General features: G+C 49.5%; 1 protein-coding gene across 1 annotated transcript in view; it reads right to left on the bottom strand.

Annotated features, from left to right (window-relative positions):
* RAMP1 (receptor (G protein-coupled) activity modifying protein 1) overlaps nt 1–8,003 on the bottom strand; it is a gene marked incomplete at both ends in the record, with an annotated part of 9,585 nt that extends 1,582 nt beyond the window's left edge. The window contains one exon of the mRNA XM_009867227.1: nt 7,865–8,003. Coding sequence (XP_009865529.1) covers nt 7,865–8,003 — 139 coding nt within the window. The remainder of the gene's footprint in view (nt 1–7,864) is intronic.
* Nucleotides 8,004–24,209: the final 16,206 nt, after the last annotated feature.

The raw sequence follows: 24,209 nt of genomic DNA, 5'->3' as shown, positions 1-24,209 counted from the left end.
GAAAGAGTTAAAAGAGAAACAAATAAAAGCTATTTTTAAGACTGGAGGGCCGCACAGCAGCTGGCTTAGCCCTTCCCCGGCTCAGATCGCGCTTTCATGCTGATAAATAGCTGCCCCCGTCATTATATGTGAAGATGTGCAAGTCACCAAAGCAAAATGGTGTCAGGAAAAGAAAGGATAAACTGTCATTACACTCCACGCTTCAGCAGCGTCCCTGTTCCAGCGTTCAGACGGCTCCGGAGAGGACGGACCCAAGCAGAGGAGCCGAGCGGCTGCAGCCCTGGCGGGGGCGAGGACACGGCCGTGGGGTTACAACTGTCTGTCCAGGTGTGGATGGAGGTCCTTCCATCCTGAGGGGGGCTCTGCAGCTGTGCGCTAAGATAACATAAGCCCATTGTTCCCTTTATTTTCATGTGCCCTGTCCCAAAGCCAGCCTGCTACAGCACAGGGATACCAATGGGATCCATTTGCTGGGATACGGATAAACCAGACTGGTCGAACCCAGGCTGAGCTTGTCAGTAGGGATCAAGATCCCACTGGAGAGCAGCAGTGTTGACGCCTGGAGCTGAGCGTGCTTTTCCCTGCCACAGCCGTGAGCTCATGGGGAGCGCTCATCCTGTTGCGTCTCCAAAGCGGCATCTGGTTCTCTCTCTCTCCCCGCAAGCAGAGACGCCTTATTGCGTTAGCACCACGCCAGCATGGTCCCACCAGGGGAATTCAGCCCACGCTGATGGTGAAACATCTCAGAGGGTTGTTTTCCAGCCCAGAATGGCTGCTTTGCCCTCCCCTTGCCGCCCCACAGCTCAGCCCAGTAGAGTGAGGTTCCCCTCCACCACGCTCTGCTGGGCAAAGCTGAGCCAAGCTCTGGGAGCTGCAAAGATGCTCACGCTATTTCTGGTGTCCAGAAGGGCATGTAATCCTTAGTTACAGAGTTAAAACTCTTTGGGGAGAAGGTAGCATCAAGCTTTTGCCTTTCAAACAATCTTACAGCTCATTTGCAAGCCTCCACCTCCCAAAATGCCATCTTCTCCAGCGAAGCAAGGGCACAGGCTTCCACAAAAAAAAAAAAACGCAACAAAACCATTAGGGACAGCATTGGGGACATATGGGGATTGCAGTGCCTGGCAACACATTGAGGTGACTTTTTGGTGGGGAGATCTAAGTGACCTGAGTGCCACTGACACCAAAGGAGACCCACGGTGGGGATTGTGTAGAGAAATACCCAAGCCCTGTGTCCTCTCCTCCCTTACCCCCCAGACTGGGGCTGGCTGCCCTCTGCAAACAGCTGAGCAGGGCCTTGCTGATAGTGTGTGTGTGTGGGGGGATTAATCACAGGGCAGAGCCCTGGCCAGGCTTCCAACAAGCTCCGTGATAGCTCAGTTTGGCTGTGGAAGATAAGGAGGTAAAGAAAACACCGGGCCATGGACCTGCACCGTGGCATGTCCCCATGGCTTTGCAAAGCATCCAGAGGATCTGAGGATGTGAAAGCTAAAGATGGTTTTTCTGGACTCCTCAACCTGCCTGGGAGCAAGAAGCACCTGAAGGAGCACGTGTTTTTAATGCTGTTTGCCAGGGGCTATGAATAGCCGGTGCAGCCCAAAGCTGTTCATAACTGGCAGCGCCGTGTGCTATTCGTAACAGCCAAGTCAGGCAGCAAAACCTGGCTGGTGATGGAGGAGGGCATTACGATGCTCTTTGGAACAGAAGCAACAGAAGCCTTTCTATTGGTCACCTCTGACCCCATGACAAGGTATTTGAAATCTCTTCTTGCTTCTCACAAGGAGCATCCTGTTGGATCTGCAGAAAAAAAATTCCTGGTTAGAGCCCTCAGGCTGCTCCTGCTTCCCCCAGCCTCAAAGAGAGCTCAGTGGCTTCAATGAGAAGCATCCTCAAGTCATGCTCCCTTTTCCCAACTGGGCTTTGACCTCTCTAGGGTCTTTTCCAGAGCCAAAAATCACCCAGAGCCCAGCAAGGGCTCCACTGAGAACAGCAGCTCTTGGCAGCTCCCCTGTGCTTCGAGGTGGAGGGATGGAGGGATGCCCATGGCTGGAAGAGCGCTGAGCATGGAGGGTGCCCTTATCTCGCTACGATGGTCTGTGTGTCCCCAGAGGCATGGTGGGAGAAGCCATCTGTGCCTACAAGACCTCCTTCTTCTTCCACCCCTCCTCTCCCTTAGTTTTGCCTTAAAATACCAGCTTCTTAATTTAAAATCCTAAAAGATTAGCTTTAATTACTAAGAGGAATATTAAAAAAAACCTTGTGATTATTGAGCTGACGTAGAGTAGCACTGGAAATGGGGCAGCTTTTCCCAAGCCATCCCACCACCACAGGCTGTGGGCAGGAAAACGGGCAGCCTGCCCTGAAGTGCAGCTTTGCTTAGCCCTAAAGAATTTTTTCCTTACCCAATGTGAGCTGAAATTAAAACTGTTTTTCTCATCGCCATGGAAACAGTTTGGATTTAAAGGATGCTGCAGCGGGAGGAGGCTGAGCAGCACGAGGACCACGTGGGGACAAACATCCATGGGCAGGATGAGGACAGGCCACTGATGGGAAGCAATCGAGGACTGATTTATGGTTTGACAGGATCCAAACGCTTATACCTCTGTAAATCCTAAGCAATGCCTCTGTGTTTTGTTTTTTTTTTTACCTCTGCAACCAAGATTGGAACTCAATCTGCCATTGACTCCTTGCCAGCGCTTGGGTGCGCGTGGTGTTACACTCCATAGTTGGGGTTCATAGGATTGCCAGGTCTCCCTTTTGCCACGAGTATCAGCATTTTCCCTATCCTCCTTAAATCCCTTGCTTCAGAAGGGAAAAAAGAAAACAAGACAAACCAAACAAAAGCCACAAACCAGCACAAGGCTTTCCTTTTGCTTTGTAAATTAAAAGAAGAAATGATTTTGCCCTCTGCAGGCTGCAGGGTGAGCTTGGAGACATGCCAAAAGGTATCCAGAAGGGACTTGGTAACTTGAAGAAAAGTGAGTAGACAATGAGATTGATGTGTTTTCTATAAGAAAATGGGTAAATGACTTCAAGACACACTGTGAGCGTATCCAAAGCTGTGAGCACAGCCTCGCGGTGCCAATAGGAGCAGGGTGGCGGTGCCGGGAGCTGACATCATCATCCCTCATTTTTGGACCCGGCTGCAGCTGTCAGACTGACATGCTCACACGAGTGAGCTCCTTCCCTGTAGGATGCCCGTGGTGAGGGGAAAGCATTCCCCGGAGATTTTTAGCAGATATATTTGGGGTGAAGGCTCCAGGCTCGGCTGGAGTGACACTCGCAGCTGCTCAGCTCAGCAAGCTTCCCCCCATGGGGCGCCAATGCGTCGCAAAACCATCGTGCAAAGCTGTCCCCTGGCCACGGCTCACCAGCAAGCTAGAACCGTGCAGGAGAAACATCTACAAGCCATCAGCTCCTACTGACGCATTCGTGGGTGAGCAGCCGGCACCTCGACCCCTCCGGCTGCCCCAGCTCTGCCCGTAGTGCTCCACGTCCTCAAAATAGCTGCCCCGAGGGAGACCGCAGCTAATACCTTCCGCCTCCACCTCCAGGCTGATGAATCTGGACCTGGCATCGAAATAGCCAAGTTGATCTTTGGGATAATTAGTCATGCACAGCTGAGCTCCCAGACAAAGCAGCTTGACCCGCCCCGTCCTGAAGCAGAGGAGACCACAACTTTAAATGACAGGGTGGCTGCAAGCCGTGGATGACAAAACACCGGGGTGCTTGGTCTAAATCGCTTTGAGGAAAGGGATCCGTGGGGCGATGCTACTGAGGGGCTGGAGAGGCCCTGGTGGGATTCTGGTGGGCAGCTGACCCAGCAGGAGCATCTGAGGCCACGCCAAATTGCTCATCCTTTGGGGAGGAAGAGAGGGAAGGAAACCAGGTGGCTCAAGAGAAAATACCTCTCAGAGCAGTCCTTCTACTTTCCCAGGAGAGAGCAATCATGGCCAACTTCTGGAATTAATCATTTTATTAAAAACCACCCGGTATTCCATTCCTGAAGCACGTAACAGCTCACACAAGTTCCCCTGGTACGTGACTTGCATATCAAACCCCCTCAGCTTTACCCAAATGAGCACAGCTAAGAAAGCCAGCCGAGCTTGATGGTGTTGGACAAACCTTCTCAAGAGAGTTGGTGCCTGTTCACGTGGTCCAAGCCCAACCTCAGCCAACATTCCTGGTCCAGAGACACCTCCCTATAACACCTGAATGCAGCAGTACCAGCAACACAAGAGTTCGATTAATACCTCTGAATGTAAGAAGGGAGGATAATCTGTGACTTATAAATAAGATAGATAAACCACAATTACAAACTCCGCTGAGACAATTAATTTATCCAAATGTTCCCATCATGCCATTCTCAACTGAGCAGTAAATAATGGGCCTAACAGGCACTTCCCTGCTAAACACCACGTACGAGAAATCACAGGTCCAAACCCGCTGCTGCTGCTGGTACAGGTCCTGGCAGAGGCAAAACCTTCAAACATTTCCCATTCTTGTTTCATATTGGTTTCAAGCATCAAAATTCCTTGGTTTGTAGGAAGATGTGGAGAGGAAACAGGCTCCAGGCAAGTGTTTTATTTCCATTTCTTCATCTCAAGCCTGGTGGTAGTCAAGTCCTTTCCCATAAATCCAAGGGGGTGGCCAGCCAGCCTGTGCCACCCTCTGCCTGCTCGTGCTGGGACATCTCCTAACATTACTTTTTCTCCTACAAGGGGTCCGGTGAGTCCCACACACTCCCGGGGAGCAGGGCTGCTGAGCAAAGTGGCCACCCAAAAGCCATCTCCTTGCAGAGCAGCTTATTTACAGCAATAGCTGAGCTATTTCTTCCTGACTTTCCCAGTGTCCTGAGGGCACAGGAGGATCAGAGGAATGTCATGTTCTAAATAACCCTAAGCCTTGTGTTTACACGGAGCAAATGGACTCGTGCAATCAAGCTAAACACTGCAAGTTTATCCACATTTCCTCCAATTGCCTCAAGGATAACAAGTTTAGTAGAAGCAATTTCGAAGAAAAACAGGACCTCAGAGATAAAGAACAAGCTCCTTAATACACCTCTGCTCCCTCTGCAGTGGCTTCACTGAAGCTCTGGAGGAGAAGATAGATTGCATCTCATCCAGCTCGCAGAGAGCACCGAACCAGGATCAAAAGCAAGGTCCTGCTGCTGGGACAGCGGATGTCTCTGCTGGGATGTTCCCAGGGGTGAGAGCTCACCCCCAGGGCAGCCAGGAGACACCAGGGAAATGGTTATCCTCATCTCCTGCCATTCATCACAGTTGGCCTATACCTGGATGCTGCTTCCAAAAGTATAGACAGAGGGGGAGAGGTTTCACACAGACCCCCAAAGCTGCTGGCTACTGGTGTTCTGGACAATTTTCAGGACCAGATGACATTTCTCAGAACAAGAAAACTTCATACGGTCTTTCCACTCTTTTTTCTTCCCCTTCATTTTGTCAATGATAAAGAGAAAGGAAAACCCAAGCTATCAAATTCTATCTCTATATATGTGTCTGTGTATATATATATATATATATATACACATATGCATATTTATATATATTTTAATTTGGCACAGAAGGAAGGGAGCATGAAGCAGAAGATCAGCCATAATCTTACACAAACTGTAATTTTTGTGCAAAAGCACTCATGGCATATGGCAACACCTGCTCGTCATCTCCAATGGACCTCAATACCCTCCTTGTGTCACGAAAGCTCAGTTTTGTCCACCACTTCATTTTCCTGGACGAAGGCCATGGCACAACGGTGCGATACAATGCAGAACCAGCTCAGAGCAGAAAATGGATTTTTATTTGCTATTTTCAGGCCCTCATGTCAACACACAGACACCCTTGACTGGTTTTTGCAACTTTAATCAAAACTATCTCACCAAGAGAACAATTTCTGCCACAGTGATAACAAAAAAATTCCGCTCTGCTGATTACGAATAGGAAAGAGGCTAATCTAAAGGAGGTGGCTTGCAATGAAAAGAACCCAAGAAGAAAATTCAAAAAAGCCAAAACCCAAACTCACAGAGCATCACATTCCCCAAACGCAACATCCCTGCTCTCTCTGATGCTGCTGCATTAAGTAGGGTTCCCATTATACCCCCAAGGAAGCCGCCGAGAATTCCACCAGGGAAGCAGACCGTGCCTCCGCTTCTCCTAAGTAATAAATCACTGCTAATTCACTGACACTGATTACAAACAGGAGCTTAGCTAAAGACTGTCAGGCCCTACTATGTCAGCCCTTCCCTCTAGTTGCTTAGAAAAAAATCAACACAATCAACTTTGGGAAGTAGCGGGTGAGTCAGTAGGTCCAGTGGGACAGCCTGGGACTCTCTGATAGTGAGGGTCTGAGAACATCTCAGTGGGTCATGGGTTTTCACCTTTAGTCAGGGCATTTTGGATTGTTTGAACAACTTGAGTCTTGAGAAAAAAGAAAAATCTTGTGGAAAATTCGTCCGTCAAGCAGTGAGTCACCAGAAGAGGTAATGGAGCTGTGACAGGGATCCCAGTCTACTGCCTAATTAACACATTGATTCCCAGCACGTAGAGGACAATGAGAAGAGTGGTCTTTTGTTGAAGCTCCACCACCGGGGCATGTAGTTTCTTCATATGTACATAACTGTTTTGAGCAAGATCACCATCCTGATTTCCAAACACTGCTTAGGTTGGACTCCTTGAAAGCCCACTTAATCGCACAAAGGCTGAGGTTGGAGAGGACCTCTGGAGGTCCACCTCATCTTGGCCAGATGCCCCTGCTCAACTAGGGCTGTCTAGAGCTGGTTGCTCACGACCATGTCCAGAGGTTTTTTTAATATCTCCAAGGATGGAGACTCCACAACCTCCTGGGTGACTTCTAAACTGAAGCATCCATTGCCTCTGGTCCTGTCCCTGGGCACCATTCGGAAGATCCTGGCTCTGTCCTCTTTGCACCCTCCCTTGGATATCTATACACCTTAATAAGACCTCCCCAAGCCTTCTCTTCTCCAGGCTGAACAGTCCCAGCTATCTCAACCTTTCCCTATAGGAGACATACTATAGTCCCTTCATCATCTTCATGGTCCTTTGCTGGACTCTCTTCAGCATGCCTGTGTCTCTCAGACACTGGGAAGCCCAGCACTGGACCCAGCACTCCAGGGGTGGCTTCACCAGTGCCCAGTAGAGGGGAAGGATAACCTCCCTTGACCTGCTCAGAATACTCCTCTGAATACAGCTCCAGACACCATTCATTTTTGCTGCAAGGGCACATTGCTGGCTCGTGTTCAACTTTGTGTCTACTAAGACCCCTGGGGCCTTTCCTGACAAGCTGCTTTCCAGTTGGGTGGTGCCCAACACATCCTGGTGCTGGAGTTATTCCTTCTCAGGTCTAGGACTTTGCACCTTGCTGAACTTCATAAAGTTCCCATCAGTCCCTTTCTCCAGCTTGTCGAGGTCCCTGTGGACAGCAGCACCACCCTCTGGTATGTCACCTACTCCTTCCAGTCTGGTGTCTTCTGCAAACTTGCTGAGGGTATGCTCCGGCCCATCAACCACACCGTTAATGAAGGGGTTAAGTGGGATGGGACTCAGCACTGACCCACAGGGCACATCGCTAGTTTTTGGCCTCCAACTAGTCTTTGTAGCCAATATCCACTGCTCTCCCCTCCAAGCCCACCTCATGGTCCCTGCATAAGCCACCAGTATGAGGGTGTCCCTCCAGCTGGGCCCAGCAGGGATGGAGCCAGGGGCAGCATAAGCACTTGCAGAGTGGACCGAAACAGCACATTTGTTCCCCCTCCCTAAATAAAACCCACTGCTGTCCTCGTCACGCCCCAAAATCAAAGATGGCTGCAGGGCCAGGAAGGGACCTCACTTACCCCACGGTCTCGTCCCAGTCACACCAGAGTGGCTGCCCGATGTCCTCCATGCTGAGCTGGAACTGCTTCAGGCAGTAGTGCCGGATCATCCAGCCGTAGTCTGCCTCCTGGCACGCCGTCGCCGTGATGAAGTGATGGGCTGGAAGACAAGTGAGAGGCGAGCGGGGTTAGGCTCTGTCACGGTGGGTTGTGACCCAGTGACAGCCTCTTGCCCCAGCACCATGCGACCTCCTGCCCCCCCCCAGCTCTTCACACAGAGGACATCTGCCAAAGTGAAACTGGATGCCAAACTCTCAACCAGCTTCTTCAAAAATCTCCTCCTCAGGGTTTTATTTCTCTATTCACATCCCTCTGACCCTGCAGCAGCATCCTCTGCTACCCTCCCAAGTGCTCAATGCTAGATAAGTCAATTATTCAGAATATGCCAAGTAAGTCATAAATAATTAAGGACATAGATTTACTCCCTGATGATCACTTGACACACATCTTTGGACTTTTAAATTCCTAGCTTTTTGGCTTACAAAAAGAGTAAGGGTGCAAGGGAAGGTGGGGAATAACCCTATGGTTCCCAGCCACATCCCTGCTCCTGCAGCTGCTGAGCAGAGGGCCCTTTTAAGAAATTATCTGCATGGTGGCACACTTGGAAAAAGATATCCATTTCTGAAGGAGCTCAGGGATAAGTGTGTTGAAATTCATCTCTGGCTGCACGGCACTGATTTAATTCCTGCTACTTGATGCCTTCTGGTTTGGGACCAGGGAAGGAAGAGATGCTGCATGCTTCCCTACAGGTTTGTGCACAATTATCACAAAGTTGCCGATGGTAGAAAGGGGGAAGGACAGCAATGCCACAAAGGGAAGAGGCAGTGGACTCAAAGGAAAAAAAAAAAAGAACCTTCGAAGGAATGATTCACTGAGGCTGGCTATAAATAATATCTTGCCCTTGGTCCCAAAGTGCCAGTCAGTGCCTCTGTAGCTCCTGGAGTACATTGCAGACAGGCATCGCATACCAGCTCTATTTTCTGCTACGCGTGAATAACTCTGTGCAAAAGCACAGGGCTTTATTTTTATCTCTTTTTTTTTTTTAACAAAACAGAATTTAGCTACTTCTCGGGGATGCCTTCCTTAAGCAGTCCCTCTGGTGCTCCCAAATCCGTAGTGCGGTTGGGTACCAGCATCCTATGGCAACATGTGGGAACTCAGGATGTGCTGGGCGATGGCAAGGGGCCCTCAGACCCTTGGGTGAGGTTTCTGGGTGGCTGAAGGGCTCCCATGCTCCCTCCCACCAGGGCAGCCTCTTTGATCCAGCTGAAGATAAGACAACCTGAGTTATCACACCAAGGGGAGGGAGTTAAGGAGCATTACACTGCAGTAACAAAACTGAGTTTAAGGTAACAGAAAGCTCTCTGCAGCTGATACCAAACCAGAGTTTCAGCCTAGAGCACCTGCACAACATGACCTCAGCCAGAGACAAACCCTGCTCTGAAATGGGAAGGTTTGGGATGCTGAAGCAAAGCGCCAAGCGAGGAGGAAGGCAAGGAGGAGGGAAGGCACGATAAATTCATGTGAGCGCTGGACTGCAGATCTCAGTCTGGGCAGGCTCAAGCATGACTGATGGCTGGGAGGTTTCTTTTCCCTTCCCACCCCTTCAAATCTGGATGAATCAAGCGAACGAGTGACATGGCTGAGTGAGCACCAGCATCCGAGGGAGGTTCAGGTGCCTCCCTGAGGGGTCACGCCTCGGTGAGGACCATGCGCCGGACTGTGAAGAAGTGCCCGCAAACATTATGCCCATCATGCAGCCCGACAAACAGCTTGCACAGAAAATGCTGCTGGTGAACATGATGAGTTTGGAGAAGGAGAGAGCTGTGTGAGGGGAGAAAAGAGAGCAGGGGAGGTGAACAGATTAAAAAGCAGCTGGACAAGCAGCTGAGCAGCAAAGGAGGAAACAGAGCCAGACAGAAATGACACAAGCAGCGCACAGAGAGAAATTGAGGAAGACAAAGCGGCTTTAAGAAATTCAACAGTGATACAGCATGAGGAGAAAGAAAAGCAGAAGTTAACTGATGGCCAGGCTGCCCTTCATCTGGCTTCGCTCCTCCCCACTCCCATTTAGCACAGAGGAGCCTAGAGACATGTCATTGCTTTCACCACAGAAACCATCCTTAGAGATGCCCAAACATTTTCTGACGGCCAGGCAGCTGCTCCTACAGAACGTACCTAAAGGAAAACACCTTCACAGGCAGCTCCACCTTGGGTGGAGAGAGGAGAAACACTAAAGAAACCACGGGCACAAAGCAGCTGAGAACCACAACTGGCTGCAATGCCTACTTGAGTAGCTGCAAGCCACGTGTATCTGGTAGTCGGGACGAAAATAAGGCTCACTATTAAAAGAAAAATTAAAAAACAAGTGAAACCAAAAACCTAGGGAGCTTTGAGCACCTACTAATCAAAGCAGCTCAGAAGACCCTCCTGGCCTGGAGGTGACATGGGCTGAGCACAGGTGATGGCAGCCAGGAGAGACCCAGCTCACAGGCTTCATCACCCCTAAGCACGTGACTCAGACATGCACAGCTTGTTCCTGCCCCTGAAGGTCCTTTGCAGGCATGGCATCACTTTTCTTTCCCCCTGGCAGCTCTTCGCAATGCCCTCCAGGAGCTTTGCCTTGCCCACAAGGACTTGCCTTCAGCGGTGGTGAACGTGGCAGATGCCGACAGTCAAGGTAACACCAGGGAGCGGTGCAGAGGCCGTGCTCTTGGAAGACACCTCTTCCATCGCATTCCCATTTCCACACGTTGGGTTTGCTGCAAATTCTTTTCCCCGTGGGACAGGGGAAATCAGACCCATGCGTCAGTGGCCACGATGATTCATGATGATTTTTAACACTGTGAAGGGCTCTTTTGTTTTATGCATTGGATGCAAAGAGCATCCAAGGCTCAGCAGAGCCCGTTGTGAAAATGCTGTGAGGACAGAGCTGGGCACAGCAAGGTCAAAAAGCTCAGTTGCTTTCAGCTGGCTAGGGCAAACTGGCTTTAGGTTTAAATGCACATTTTAAGGTTAAAACGAGAAGCTCCTCCCACGTTTCCACATGGTTCTCACCTAGACCCACAAATATTTCCCTGCAGCTTCCTAGGTTTCCCCCAAACCTGCATTTATCAACATATCAGGCTGAGACAGGCTGGCAACAGTGGGGAAAAACGCAGGCAGGAATTCCTTTGTATCTCCTGGCTCTCATTCCAGAAGGTTTTCCTTCCCTGCTCAGCCCTGCTGATGGAGGCAGCATAAGTCAGCTGCAGTCAGCTGTAAATAACTGAACTCCAGAGCGGTCACGTCTCTGTACTTAGCAGCACCCATTTATGAAGGCTTTAAGGAGCTGCTGAATAAATGAGCTCCAAACACAAACTATGCTGAGACTGAGTGGCCTCCAGGAGCTCCCTTCTTGCATGCCCCCAGTGCTCCCATTCCCTTGTGAAAAACAGCATCAGGAGCTGTGGGAAATGTCCCACCGGAGCCATGCGGTACCTCCAAAGTTCTGCTTGGTCTTTAGGTGCCACCTAGATACAGAGCAGCAAGTTATCTCCACGTTCCTGTCTCCCCAGCCTGCACAGCCACGAGCCGAACAAAATTCATCCTTGTAGCACGTATGCACCCTGCCTTCTGCATGCAAAGACATCTTCTGCTGGAAGGAGGCACTATCCGACGTGGTGTTTATCTCAGCACGAGGACCTGTGCGACTGTTGATGAAGGACCTTCCCTGCAGAGAGGAGCACTGATTGCCTGTTAAAAGATGTAACTTTAAGGATCCTTAATTTGCTTCCTCAGAGGAAACATCCGGAGAACGGTGGTGGGGAAGTGATTGGAGGGAAAGGCTTTTTCAGTCATCCCAGATCCTTGATTGCCCTGGGATTGATATCCTGGAGAGTCCCAGTAAATGTCTGCCAGAGTTCAACTTACTCCAAGCCATCGGCCATGTGTCTCCTGCAGATGAAGGCTCCTCACCCAGGACCTGGACTGCACACCCCCATTTTCGTTCTCATCCAAGAAGGAAGCCCTTGATGGAGACTCTCATATAGGCTGGGATGTGGAAGCCCCCTAATCTGTGAACACTTTCAGTGGCACCCACTGGGTGCTGTTGGAGGGGCCGCCAGAATGACCCAGCGCAGCTGTAGCTCACTGCTACTCAGAAAACTGGGAGAACTTGATTCCCCCAAGCTCGTGACACCCTTTGATAGTGCTGGATGAAGAGTGAAACTCTTCGCTTACATGTGCAGACCTGTCGCCAGACCTTCCAGTGAGACTAAAACAGGTAAAGCCCATGCTCCCAACCCAGGTACTCACCAGCTGGGAACGATGCTGGGAAGGAGACGGACACTTGCAACTAACCCCAGACCTGACTTTGTCCCACTCTCTCATGGCTGGCATCCTCTCGGCCACCTTGTACTCACAGACGCCCCTGCTGGGACACTCACCCTGGTGACAAAAACCGCCAGCAGGGACCACAGCCCAGTGTCCCCACTGGAGGTATCACATGACTCTGGGAGAGCACGGTTCGGGGCGGGAGGGAATTTTGCAGGCACAGACCTGGAAAAGCTCAAAAGCCGCTCTGGCGTGGGGAGCACACATTCATTACCCTCACGCTGCCTCATTTTGCTTTCAACCCTTTCTGTTGTGTTGAGACCCACATCTACAAACAGACCAGTGGAGCCAGTCCTCACCAAGTGCATTGCTCAGAATCTTCGCTTTCACTCAGCAGAACTGCCATGTCCACTGATAATCAGTAACTCAAGGCAATCAAGCTCAAGTTTTCATCTTAAGCCTGGTGAGCATCTGTTACGTTCCCCACAAAGGGGTTTGGGCACCCTTGGAAGAATCCCTAGATCATGTCGGAGTGAGTCCCCTTCCTGACACCCCAGTGCTCTGCTCAGGTTGAAGTACAAAGCTGAGGGAGGGATCAGACATAGCCCAAAGCTTGTCCTCTACCCACCCATCCACGAGTGTTTTGGATGATATGAGGGTAGGAGGAAGAAGATGAGCGTGAAAAACATCCTGGTTTGCAGCCAAAATATGGAAAATTTCGAGGGGGGATATTCGCTTTGTTGACTCAAAACGCCAACAAACCAGCCCCGCTGGAGGCAGCAGATGGTTTTGTGGGGGAAGGAGCAAGTGCTCTCAGGACTAAAAATAAACCCTCTGCTCACACGTACAGGGCTGGGCTGGGCTCCGGCTGGCGCCCGCACAACTGCCAACACAGGAACTGGTGGCATCGCTGCCAACCTGCCCCAGAACCTCCCTGACCACCTGCTTGTATCTATCCACACCTGATTTTGTGCTCCCCAGACAGAGCCAGATTTGGCACCGAGGAGTATTTCCAGCCTGATGCTTTGTACGCAGCCTCTAGCCCCCGTGGTGATATTAGAAAGTTCTATGTTTTCTCAAAAAAGCAGGCTGAGGCCCAACAGAGGTACAAGCCCAGTGCTGGGGACCAGCCTCCTCTGCAGCTCACCCATCTGAGGAGCACCATCCCCACCAGGCTCTGAAGACCCCCATGAGGTACAGCTCTGGACAGGGCGTAAAGATCAGACCATTGCATAACCTAGCAGGAAACTCAGGTCTTGCACAAGAAACCTCATGTTAAAAAAAACATGAGAGAGAAGCGAAGTCACCCAGGACAGTCAGGGAGAAGCAGGAGGAAAGACACAACTGTTCCTTTCAGCATTCATAGCCCCATAATCCCTGAGAAGGGTCCAGCACCCTCTGCTTAAACATGTACCTCCTGCTGGTGCTGCTTTGGGCAGCTGCCAGCCCAGCAAAGGCTTCAGAGCTTGCAAACACTCGCTTGGCTCACCAGGAAAAAAAACGAAGCTGGCACTCAGCAAATGCACAACCTCCTTTGGCTGGGGGACAGAAATGCAGATGTTGGGGACGGACAGGGTGTCTGTCTCAACACTACTTCTTTATCAGAAAGGAGGGCGCCATCCACTAGCAACTCTGCTTGTTGACAGCCTGGGATGCAGCCCCGCAGTCAAATGAAACCTCCAAGCTCTGGCAGGGCTATTTCTGTCCTGGTTTTGCACGGGGAATGTATTTTTAAAGCCTCTCCTCCCTGCCTGGTTGGGTCAGGCTGGGGGCACTGGCACCTGCCCCGAGCTGCTGGGACCCGGCAGCAGCTCCTGGGGCTGTTGGGGCTCTGCAGAGGCTTGGGAACAGCAAGATGGATGAAGGTGTCCAAACCCTGCAGTGATTGTGGGAAAGATAAAGACCAGTCCCCTTTTCAGGCAGCCAGCCTAAACCTCACCACCAGCAGGGGATCATCCTATCCCTTCCTGCAAGGGCTGAGCCCAGCTTCTCCCCAGGCAGCTCCTCTGGTCTCCTCCTCCCTTCCAAGCCTGACAATACTTCATTTGCAGCACCTTTCCCTCTCGCTACCAACCTGCTGCAAGGCAACATCTGCGAAGGCTTTCAGCATCTCCTTCGCGGTGATTTCCAAGCCCAGGTTGGAGAAGCGCTGCCTCACAGCTCAGGGCACCTTTTGCTCCCAAGCTGAGCAAACATGGGGGCACAGTCCTCCTGTGGAAGGTGCTCTCTTGCCTCAAGAAACAGCTTTTAACTCAAGGCCACTTTCTTCAGCTGCCATCACCTTGGCCTCTTCCGTAAAGCATCTGGAGATGCATCAAAGCCATAAGTGTTATTTAACAGGCAGAAAAGGAGCCCACATCCATCTACCTCCCTGCAGCTGCTGGAGCTACCCTGCTGCCACACCTGACCAAATAAATTTGGCCACGCAAACAGGATGGTAGGTAGCACTTCAAGAATCTCAAATTTCATTTACTAAATGCACGATTGGATGAGCTGCTGCTGCCAACTTCACCAGAGCAAAGGACCAGGCTCCTTGCATTCAGTTTAGAGACCTGAAAAATACGTGGAGGTGTTCAAAGGCCTCACAGAGATGCTCCTGTTTCCCGATCGCTGTAGGGATGCAGGTGCTTGGCAGGTGAGCCCATGGAAAAAGCCTGTGCTCCGCACTAGCAACCCACAGGCACACAGCCAGAGCCACGCTTGGGGACGTCAAGGAGGGACCCAAAGCAGTCACTCATCTTGCTTCATGTGAGAAGGGCATTTCTCAGCCCAGCAGCATTAATTCAGAGAGCTGCTCTGTCCCAAACCTGCTCCCTGATGCTTCTGGAGTATCCTCAGGTCCAAAACCAAGCAGCCCCTGCCTCCCCTCCCAGCTACACGCTTGTTCACTTGGTGCGTTGTGACGCTGTTCCTTAATCTGCAGGATTCTCCTTCCCAGAGCAGCCATTCAGAATATAAATTAAGAGGGAGTTCATGAGATTTGGAGGTTTTCATGCGTGAAAAGGAGCGGAAATGTTTCAACCTGCCACTAAGTCACTGCGCAGCGAGGGTTTTGGAGGCTGAGCAGATGCTGGGGGGGTGGGGGGAACATCTGCCCGTCTCAGCACCTGGGAAGGCTGATCCCAGGATGTCATGGACATGCTGCCACCGTTCGCTTTGGAGGAAAGAAGCAGCATCCCACTCTCTCTGCCTCTCCTCTGCCTCGGGGGGCTGCAGATGGAGCAGCAGAAGGAAAATACCTGTCTCCTGCTTGAACAGAGCATTCTGTAAGCACGGCACAGACACGGTTATGAAGCACAGCCAGAGGTCCCCAGCAAGGTCTGCGGACAGAGGGCTCACCCCGTATTTGGTCTGTCTGATACCTTCACTGCTGCGAAACCACAAAAGCTTTCAAAGGGTGGGAGGACTTGGGAAATCTGGATAGGAGAGAAGTCACTCAAGCAAGGGGAAAAAAAAACCCACGTTAAATGAAAAGAGGAAGGACTTGGAAAGCTCAATTTTAGGAAGTCAGATACTGCCCTGAAAAACATGCATAGGGTTGTGGCTTTGCTCATGCTGCTTTTGGGAGCGAGCTGCAGGAGCTGCAGTCCCAGGGCAGAGCATCACCATGGGCCCCTCACAGGCTCCCCAGGTCTCTGCACTGCATCTCCCTTCATCCAGGCTTGCTCATAGAACAGCCTTCCCAATCCTTGCTGGCCACTTCCACTAAATCCCAGTGAAATGAGACCTCTGTGTCAAATACACACCACAGCGGGAGGTGTTACAGCGTAAGTGTTGTGCCACGGGCATAAGCAGAGGAGAAGGTTGGTGTAAAATCTTGCTGGCTTTGGAGACAGCGGATACCTGAATGCAGAGTTGGCACAGAAAGTCAGTTCCTGCTCAGCTGGACAGGGACAGTCTCCTGTCAGGGACCTGGCCATGCAGAAACCTTGGGCAGCAGATGCCCTCCAAAGAGGCCAGAGGTATCCACATCTTTGGGAACAAAGCACATGAAGAGCATGCTGGGGTCCTGCCAGTGCTGTCCCATGGTCGATTCCAGAAGAACATCCCCAGAATCAGCTTATTTCCTCAGAAGTCCCATTGCTGGGGTCCGTGGCCTGTCTGAGCACAGGAGGAGAGCCAGCACAAGGGCTGCGCCTTGCAGAAGTCAGGCTGAAGGCAGCGCGATGATGCTCCAGAAACACTTCTAGGTATAAACATCACCAAGCATGAAGACTTATTTACAGTAAAAGGCAGTAAGAGGAGAAGGTCAAATGGAAACAAGTGGATCACAAATAAGCATCGACTCCAGCTCAGTGGCACAGTGGCAGCCAGACACAGCTCTCGGCATGAACGCCATTGCCAGGGGATCCTGCTCTGGCAGGGCAGCTGGACTAGATGGTCTTTCGAGGTCCCTTCCAACTCCTAGCATTCTGTGATTCTGTGAAACCCAAAAGCTCTGGTCCCTGCTCACCGGAGTCAGCATCCAGATCCCACTACCCAATAATCCAGACTCTGCAGCCACACAGGGCTGCAGTACGCTCTGCTGCACCTGCCAGTCATAGCTATGCCCCTCATTAGGGCGGTTTGTGGGCAGGGGGCTAATGACACCGGTCAGTACATGAGTCAGGAGTTCTTTGCCCTCATCTCTCTTCCCAGCCTGACACTCCCCCCCCCATCATGTCCTGGCTCTTGCTGCCTGCCAAAGGGACAACATCCTAATTGCAATTTCCCTCCCCATCTACCTGGAGACCCACGCCTGCCCTGCCCGCTGCAGCAGCTGCTTTCCCACAGGACAAGGGACCAAGCTTGAAGCACCCTTAGGAGATGCCCGTGCTTCTTCTCAGGCATCAGGGTGTGCTGCTGCGGGTCCCCCGCACCTCTGCCAGGAGCTCTGCAGGGAGAAAAATAATTTGGGAGCCTGAAATGAAAAGCACTACAATCTTTCCGGCTGCCCAGGCGCAATTTCACCCACCTCCTGTGGGTGACCTGTGCCACCCTGTCCCCACTCGCTCCAACTCACTGCTGATCCTGAGTGGGAACTCTGACCATCAATTAACAAAAATACCATCAAATCCACTGGTTAGAAGTGTCCTGCCTCATCAGGTTGATAAGGCACTTGCTTAAAAAAAAAGAACAACAAACAAACAAGAAAAAGCTCCTAAACAGACACTGGTTTCAGGCAGCTGGCTCCTACTGCAACTCCAAGAAATAATTCAGTGGCAGTTATTTCTAGGCAGTTTATTTTATGCCTTCTTATAATGCTTGGAATAACTATAAAATCATAGCACAACCTCAAACAACCCCATCGTAGCAAAAAACTAGACTGCCAATCACAGTGACTACAAATCAGCAAAGTATAAGCTTGGTGGATAAATCACTTCACAGCCACAACAGGATGCCAAAATTAAAACCTTAGATATTCTTTTGGGTTTCATGATTATGTTTAGCTGTCTGTTGGCTGGAAAGAAAAGCTATCTATCTCTTCTTTGTGTAATAAAATGAAGGGAAATAACTGTTCCAGGAGCAGGGTCCCCCTTTCCTACACTGAGTTAATAAATCAGATTAAGGGCATTTAGGTTGCACATGAAAAAGACAACTCATCCTAAATATGAAAGTGATCAGTTTTCTGGAGACTCGAGGGTTTTAAGCACGAGAAGTGCTTTGGGATGGTACAAGGCTTCCAAAGCCAGATGTTACTGCAAGATACAGCGACTCACAAAAGTTATCAAATGATTGCCTCCTCAACAAGCCCACAGAAAACAGCCTGGCCAATCCCACTGTTAAATAATTTAACATTGTTCTGATACATGTTTCCACTTAATGACTCCTGTACAATGCAGACTACTTGATTAAAATGCAAAATAAACTCTGGTACTTTCAAACACATCACCCAGTACAGGACAATCACAGTCAGCGAGTTCACAAGAGATTCACTTTTTGCCAAATAGTATTGCTGTATAATATTATTAACTACTAAATACACTGAAACAGGCTGTTCAAGAAGTCAGGACCCTGGTGCAATTTCTCTCCTTGCCTCAGTTTCCCAGAGGTATCAGCACAAGTTACAGTATGTCCTCATGACCCACTAGCAGCTGCAGAGCACATTTCCAGGAACGGGACTTATCTTACATGTCCCTAGACTTGATTCTGCATAGGGCAGAATGACAAATAACTTTTCTTTCTCCCAGAAAATTCATTTAGTAAGTAAAATAAAATCAGAATCAGCTGAGAAGGGGAGGAAGGAGAAAGAGAATAAAAAACCAGGCATGCTGAAAACCAACTGCTGGCTGACTGCAAATCAGGAGAGGGAAAAATCTGCCACGAGCAGTTAGTTATAAAGATAATTACACCCTTAATGAATAGCGGTGTCTTTTTAAAAATACTTCGCCTTGATTAAATTAATGGAGGTAAAACACGGGTTTTAGACACGCATTGGGGATTTGGGGTGGTACAGTTTCACTCACTCCTCGGTTCATAACAGGTGTGATCATTCCCACTACCAAATACCTGCCCACTGACCGAGATGAGCCAAACCAGGGATCCCCCTTTAATTCTGCGCACCCCTTTGTTGCAAACAGCCTGCAGGGTCAGCAGCAGCTTCCCCGGGCTGAAGGGATGCCGACCCCAGGAACCAGCTGCACCTCTCCTGCCTACCAGGGTGTACAGTGGTTTCCAGCATCCTCATCCTGACACCTCAGCTTGGCATTAGACCCATGCTTTAGAGTTATTTTTAAAATATCAACAAAGCACAGGACTCCAGAAGAGGCTAGACGTTGGCTGGGTCTCAAAGCCAAGCTGGTCTTGTTGCAGCAAACCAGAGAGAGACAAGTGGCCACCACACCCAAGATCTCAAGAACACGCTAAAGGCAAACACGCTCTTCTCCCCCACCCCCAGACTATTTTTTCCTTCAGCTATTTCAGTTGATTGAGGCTATAATAAGAACAGGGAAACTAACACCAAGGTTAAAGTGCCTGGCATTGGTTTGGAGACAACATGCTTCAATCCTGTTGGTTCAGGTTTCAACAGGTTTGTATGGGTTAAACATGGATTATTCTGGTACGTGGGACTATGAACCATTTTATTGAACTACATTTGAGGTTAAAAAAAGATAAAGATTGGTTCCCAGGCTAATGTTCTTCACTCAAACAGATTGCCCATAAAGAAGCGCATAATAAATAAATATAAAAATTTATTAGGGAGAAAACCAAAATAAATAGCCACACTGTCTTGTTGGTGCTTTTATCATAGGCTGCAAAGAACAGCAGCTTGACTAAATGTTTTCAATGTACAGTTTCCAGACTAAAAATCTTTTGATGATCCAAGTGAGCAACCTAGGAATTATTTATTTTCCTTTTTAACAGAGGAGGTTTTCTTTCTTTCCAGCTGAATAGCATGCAGAGACAGCACTTCTCCACAACTCACCCACACAGACTGTTGCCGTTTTCCCAACAAACATTACCTGAAGGATATGGGGAAGCCCGGAGGGATTGCATCCTGCCCTTGGTTGAAATCCAGCACTGCCGGAGGTTTTCACCAAGGCTGCTGCCTGTTCCCCAGCGCAGAGCCCCGCTGGGATGCTTTCCCAAGGTGTCAGGCTGTGGTTTTAAACCCTCAAAAGCTCAAGTGTAAAAGTGCAGAGACAAAGGAGCAAAAGCATTAAGCAGGCTCATTACTGGATTTGACGATTAAAAGCAGTGAGCTCGCAGGCAGCATCTGCAGCAATGTAACAGCAGAGAAATAGAAACATAGCGTGGGATTCCCTGGTACTTGGCTATCCACGGCAGGAATTTGCCTAGCAAAGCCTAGCTGTGGTTATATTTTAGAAGAGAAAATGGTATTTAGCTAGTTGACCAACTCAAAACATGCCGCATATCGCCTATAAGCAGATTTTAACACTTCTCTCCCTCAAACTGAGTGCTGCCTTGTGGTGTTCTCAGTCCTCACTTGGTGCAGGGTCCGTGTCGGCAAGAAGCACGACCACAACCACGGCTTTGGGGCCAAAATCTTCACCAAATATGCCCACTAATACTGGCAGAGACAGACTTTACAAGCTGTGAGGGAGGCAGAAGGACCTTGCTAGCACAGAGCAATAACTCCGTATTTCTACACACAGGTTGCACAGTTCTCCCTCAACTCCGTAATGATCCAGCCCTATGAAAACATGAAAGATGCCAACCCCATTTTTAGTGATTATGGGGTCTCTAATTTCATTCCAGGTCACGGCATTTATATTTTCATTACCTGCAACCTCCAGGGTCATTATGAATACGAGATTACAGAGTTGGTGCTTAACGGCTGTTTAATTCAATGGCATTTCAGAGTTAATAAATGCAATTCAATTTCTCAAAGCCAAGTGTCTTCCTGACCAGATAACACAGCCTGCAGCCAGTCAACCAAACCCACATGCCAACTGGTTTCTATAGGAATAGAACGGGCATATATGGGAGCGGCATGTGAAATTACATGGTGGACATCTTTCACTAGTCACATGCTTACTTTTCATGTATAAGAAGCTTCGAGTCCTCTCCATCTCAGAGATGCTCTGAAAGGGAGGAGGAATGTTTTCCTTTATTGTCAGGGATTTATAGCATGACACGCTCTAAATATTTAGGAGGATTTTCCCAGAGGCATGCTAGCCTTCAATTAGTCTTTAAAGCAAGACTAAGTATTTTTCTACAAGAGGAGCTAAAGCCCAAATCGTAAGCGGGCATTACTGAGCATGCTTTGGGGTGAAGAAAGAGACAAATAATCCAAACACACTGCAAAATTTTGCAGTAGCAGTGCAGCCACCTGTCTCCCAGAACTGTCCCTGCTGACAGGCAGAAGTTTCCCCTTCTTGTTAATTTTACTAGTAGTCTTTTCTTATTACTATTATTTTTGAGTCCAGGAAATTCAAGTGATGAGGCGACTGCAGACTGTAAAGCACTGATTGTCGGTATCAAGGCGTAAAGTGTAATGGTTTAAGGATGGTTACAGAGCAAAGGGAATAGAAAGGCACGTACAGAAAACCCAGACCACCTCCTCTCACTGTCGCCTCCTTTCATGGAGACATCTTGGACCAAAGTCCACAAATCAAAGTCGCAGTGTTTACATGCAAAGTTTTGACGATTTAAACCACTCCAACAGGTTTAACTTGCTACCTATTCTCCCAATTTCAGGGGTCCCAGGAGCTGAACAGAGCATACAAAAGTATTTGTAATCCTGTATTTTCCAGGAGAGATCATAAACACTGCCAATAACTGTTCTGGTTTGTAAGACAGTATCATCTGACGTAGAATATGCAAAGTCAGTGCTGTACGGCACAGAGAGAAGATGCAGGGAATCAATACGGTATTAATCTTTTACCGGCCTTATTCGCAATTCCCTTTTAACTCTTTCAGTGATATAGCTATCTAAACCTGAAAGAAATCAAAGCGGCACAGCACAGACTGCAGCCAGAAATGGGCACAGGCAGCAACAGCAAACGCTGTCCGTCCCCACAGCATCTCCAGCCACCCTCCAGCACGAGAGCACCGAGCATCATCCAGCCCTTCCCACGCCAGCCACCATCGCTGGGCACACGCACAGATGCTCCTGGCACAGCCCCCTGCCGTGCTCCAGCAAGCAGAAGTGCCATCGTGTGAACCCATCTCTCTTGTGAACCTGCTCCGTGTTCAGCAGAAATAACAGGTTTTTCCTGTGAACTCTCAGCTGCATGACCTTGACCTGTCTCTGAAGCCATAGTCCTGCTTCATCCATCATCACTGGCAATAATGAGTCTCCTTGTGAAATCCAGCCCTCAGGTAACCCCTTAAACACCGAAATAAAGCTGCAGAGCAGAGTGTGGTTCTCATCATCACGGCTCCCGGTAACGGTGAGTGAGAGCATGGCTCATTCCCTCCTCTCTGAGCAGCCTTTGCAGTGAACCACAGCCAAAAAGTAGAAAAAGTCTGATTTCACCTCTGATGGAAAATGGGTACCTTAGGATGCAGATGGATCTCAGGCCTACTGAATGAGACTGGGGTTGTTTTTAGTGAAAGGCTCAAGCTTTCAGAGAAAGGGTTTGTTTTTTTTTTGCCTAGGAGGAAAGCTCAGCTGATTCTGCCAGGATCTGGAACCCCAGCTTTGGTACAGCCAGGGGGTTACAGTGTCGGGGAGAGGGTCCACTTCATCCTCCTGTGGCCCAGACCACACGCAAATCTGGGAGTCAACACCTTTGGGCTGCCAAGGGAAAGCTCTCCAGCTGCGCAGCACAGTTCGCACAGCTTTAGGCCAGGGCTCAGTCCCCTCCACCAAGAAGTCCTGCAGAGGCTCTGGTCACAAGGCAGGGAAGATGCTCCCAACCAGGGCAGAAGTTGCTGCACTCTAACTTGATGTAGAAATGACCAATTCAACAAAGGCACAACAAGGACTCTCAGCCTTAATCTTTTATTCCAGATGCCATTCCAGCATCTCAAACGATACCTAATTCTTCTGTAAACGAAAGACAAGCTCCCCAGAACACTTCTGCATCCTGCTGTGGGCTGCAGTGGCAGACCGCTGCTAAATGCAGCAAGTGGGAAGAACCAGGCTTGGCGAAAGCTCCTGAGCTCGGGGTGAGCTGCCTGCAGAGACAGACACACCTCCAGAACCACAGATCTGGGGAGGAGAACATTATAAGCCACCACCCAGCACTCAACCTCTGTAAAGCTCTCAACAATTTGCAAGGGAAGGTGCTTTAGTGACCAAGGCACCTGTCCGAGAGCGTGTCCCGAGGCAGTGACAGGGCTCATGAGCCAGCAGTAAAAACACCAACACACAGCCATAAAATTTGTCCTCCCTACCTGCTGCCTGTCCAAAGAGATGCTGCAGGGGTGCATGGCTTCATTTGCAGGAACAGATACGACACTTCTGGTATGAGTGTTAATATCTGGTGTTGAGCAGAGGCACTCCAGGTTTCTCTGCCACGTCAGTGCTCCTGTTAACAGGATCCTGGCACATCTAACAGCTCAGCTTTTTTCTCCCTTTTTATTTTCCCCTTTTAAAATTTTTTTTTAATTTTAATTTTGAAACAGCTGCTTCCTCAGAAGCATCAGCAACCTCAAAATTCATGACCCCACCTTGATTTCTGCGCTCTCTCCATTGTCACCTGCAATTTCCGTGCAGCCCTGTCTGTGGGGCCATGACACAGAAAGATATTAATAGGTTTGTTTCTTCATTTTGTGGGTGTTTAAAAAAAAACAGTACGGAACACGCTCAAAAAAATTGCAGGAGGATCCAGTGAAAGAAGTGAAAGACAAATGCATTCACCACTTGACACCACGATTAGCTGTCATCGGTTAAGTGGCTTGCATGGAGGCAGACGTCCTGCTGCGACCGAGCCTACGGGAGTCGGAACAGATCAGCCTGGAGTATCACCAACTCCTGTGCTCTTCACTTTCAAAAGTTACAGTGCTCGAACCAAGAGAAGAAACTGGCAGGAAAAAGGGAAAACCAAGCAGAGAGAAATCCTAACCAAGCAGAAATCAGCACTCACTGGCAGCAAAGTCAGCCTTTCTCCACAACCGAGCGCTTCGTGTAACGGCACAGCCTTCTCCTCCCTGTGAATAGCTGCCAGCTATAGAGTAGTAAATAGTTAATTAAGTGGTACAGATAAGACCATTACATGCAGCACAGCTCAATGCATTATTCACCAGAAAACTGGCAAGAGAAGAGGAAGGGAGGAAAGAGAAATCCACGATTTTTCAAAGAGCACTTTGATTTCATGCAAGATCAGCCTTAGGAGGAGGGCACGCAGCTCCCCTTAAGTAACCTTAAATAAACACAATTCACAGGCGGAATACCAATACGTGATCCTGCAGAGCTTCCTGCTGTATTTAGGCTACGAGCACCAAAAAAAGTCTCTACCTGTTGCATCTGAAATGCAAAAACCCCCGTGAAAATAATCAGGCAATGCAAGAATCCCCAACTGGATTTTAAGTCGATCGCCTGCCAAACCCAGAACATCCAACCTCAGCTCAGAAACGCTCGAACGAGCGCTTCTAGCTGCGT

The sequence above is a fragment of the Apaloderma vittatum genome, unplaced genomic scaffold (assembly GCF_000703405.1).
Source record: "Apaloderma vittatum isolate BGI_N311 unplaced genomic scaffold, ASM70340v1 scaffold24133, whole genome shotgun sequence".
NCBI classification, from domain to species: domain Eukaryota; kingdom Metazoa; phylum Chordata; class Aves; order Trogoniformes; family Trogonidae; genus Apaloderma; species Apaloderma vittatum.
Note: the sequence above shows the minus strand (reverse complement) of the source record. Positions and strands in the feature narration are given on the sequence as shown.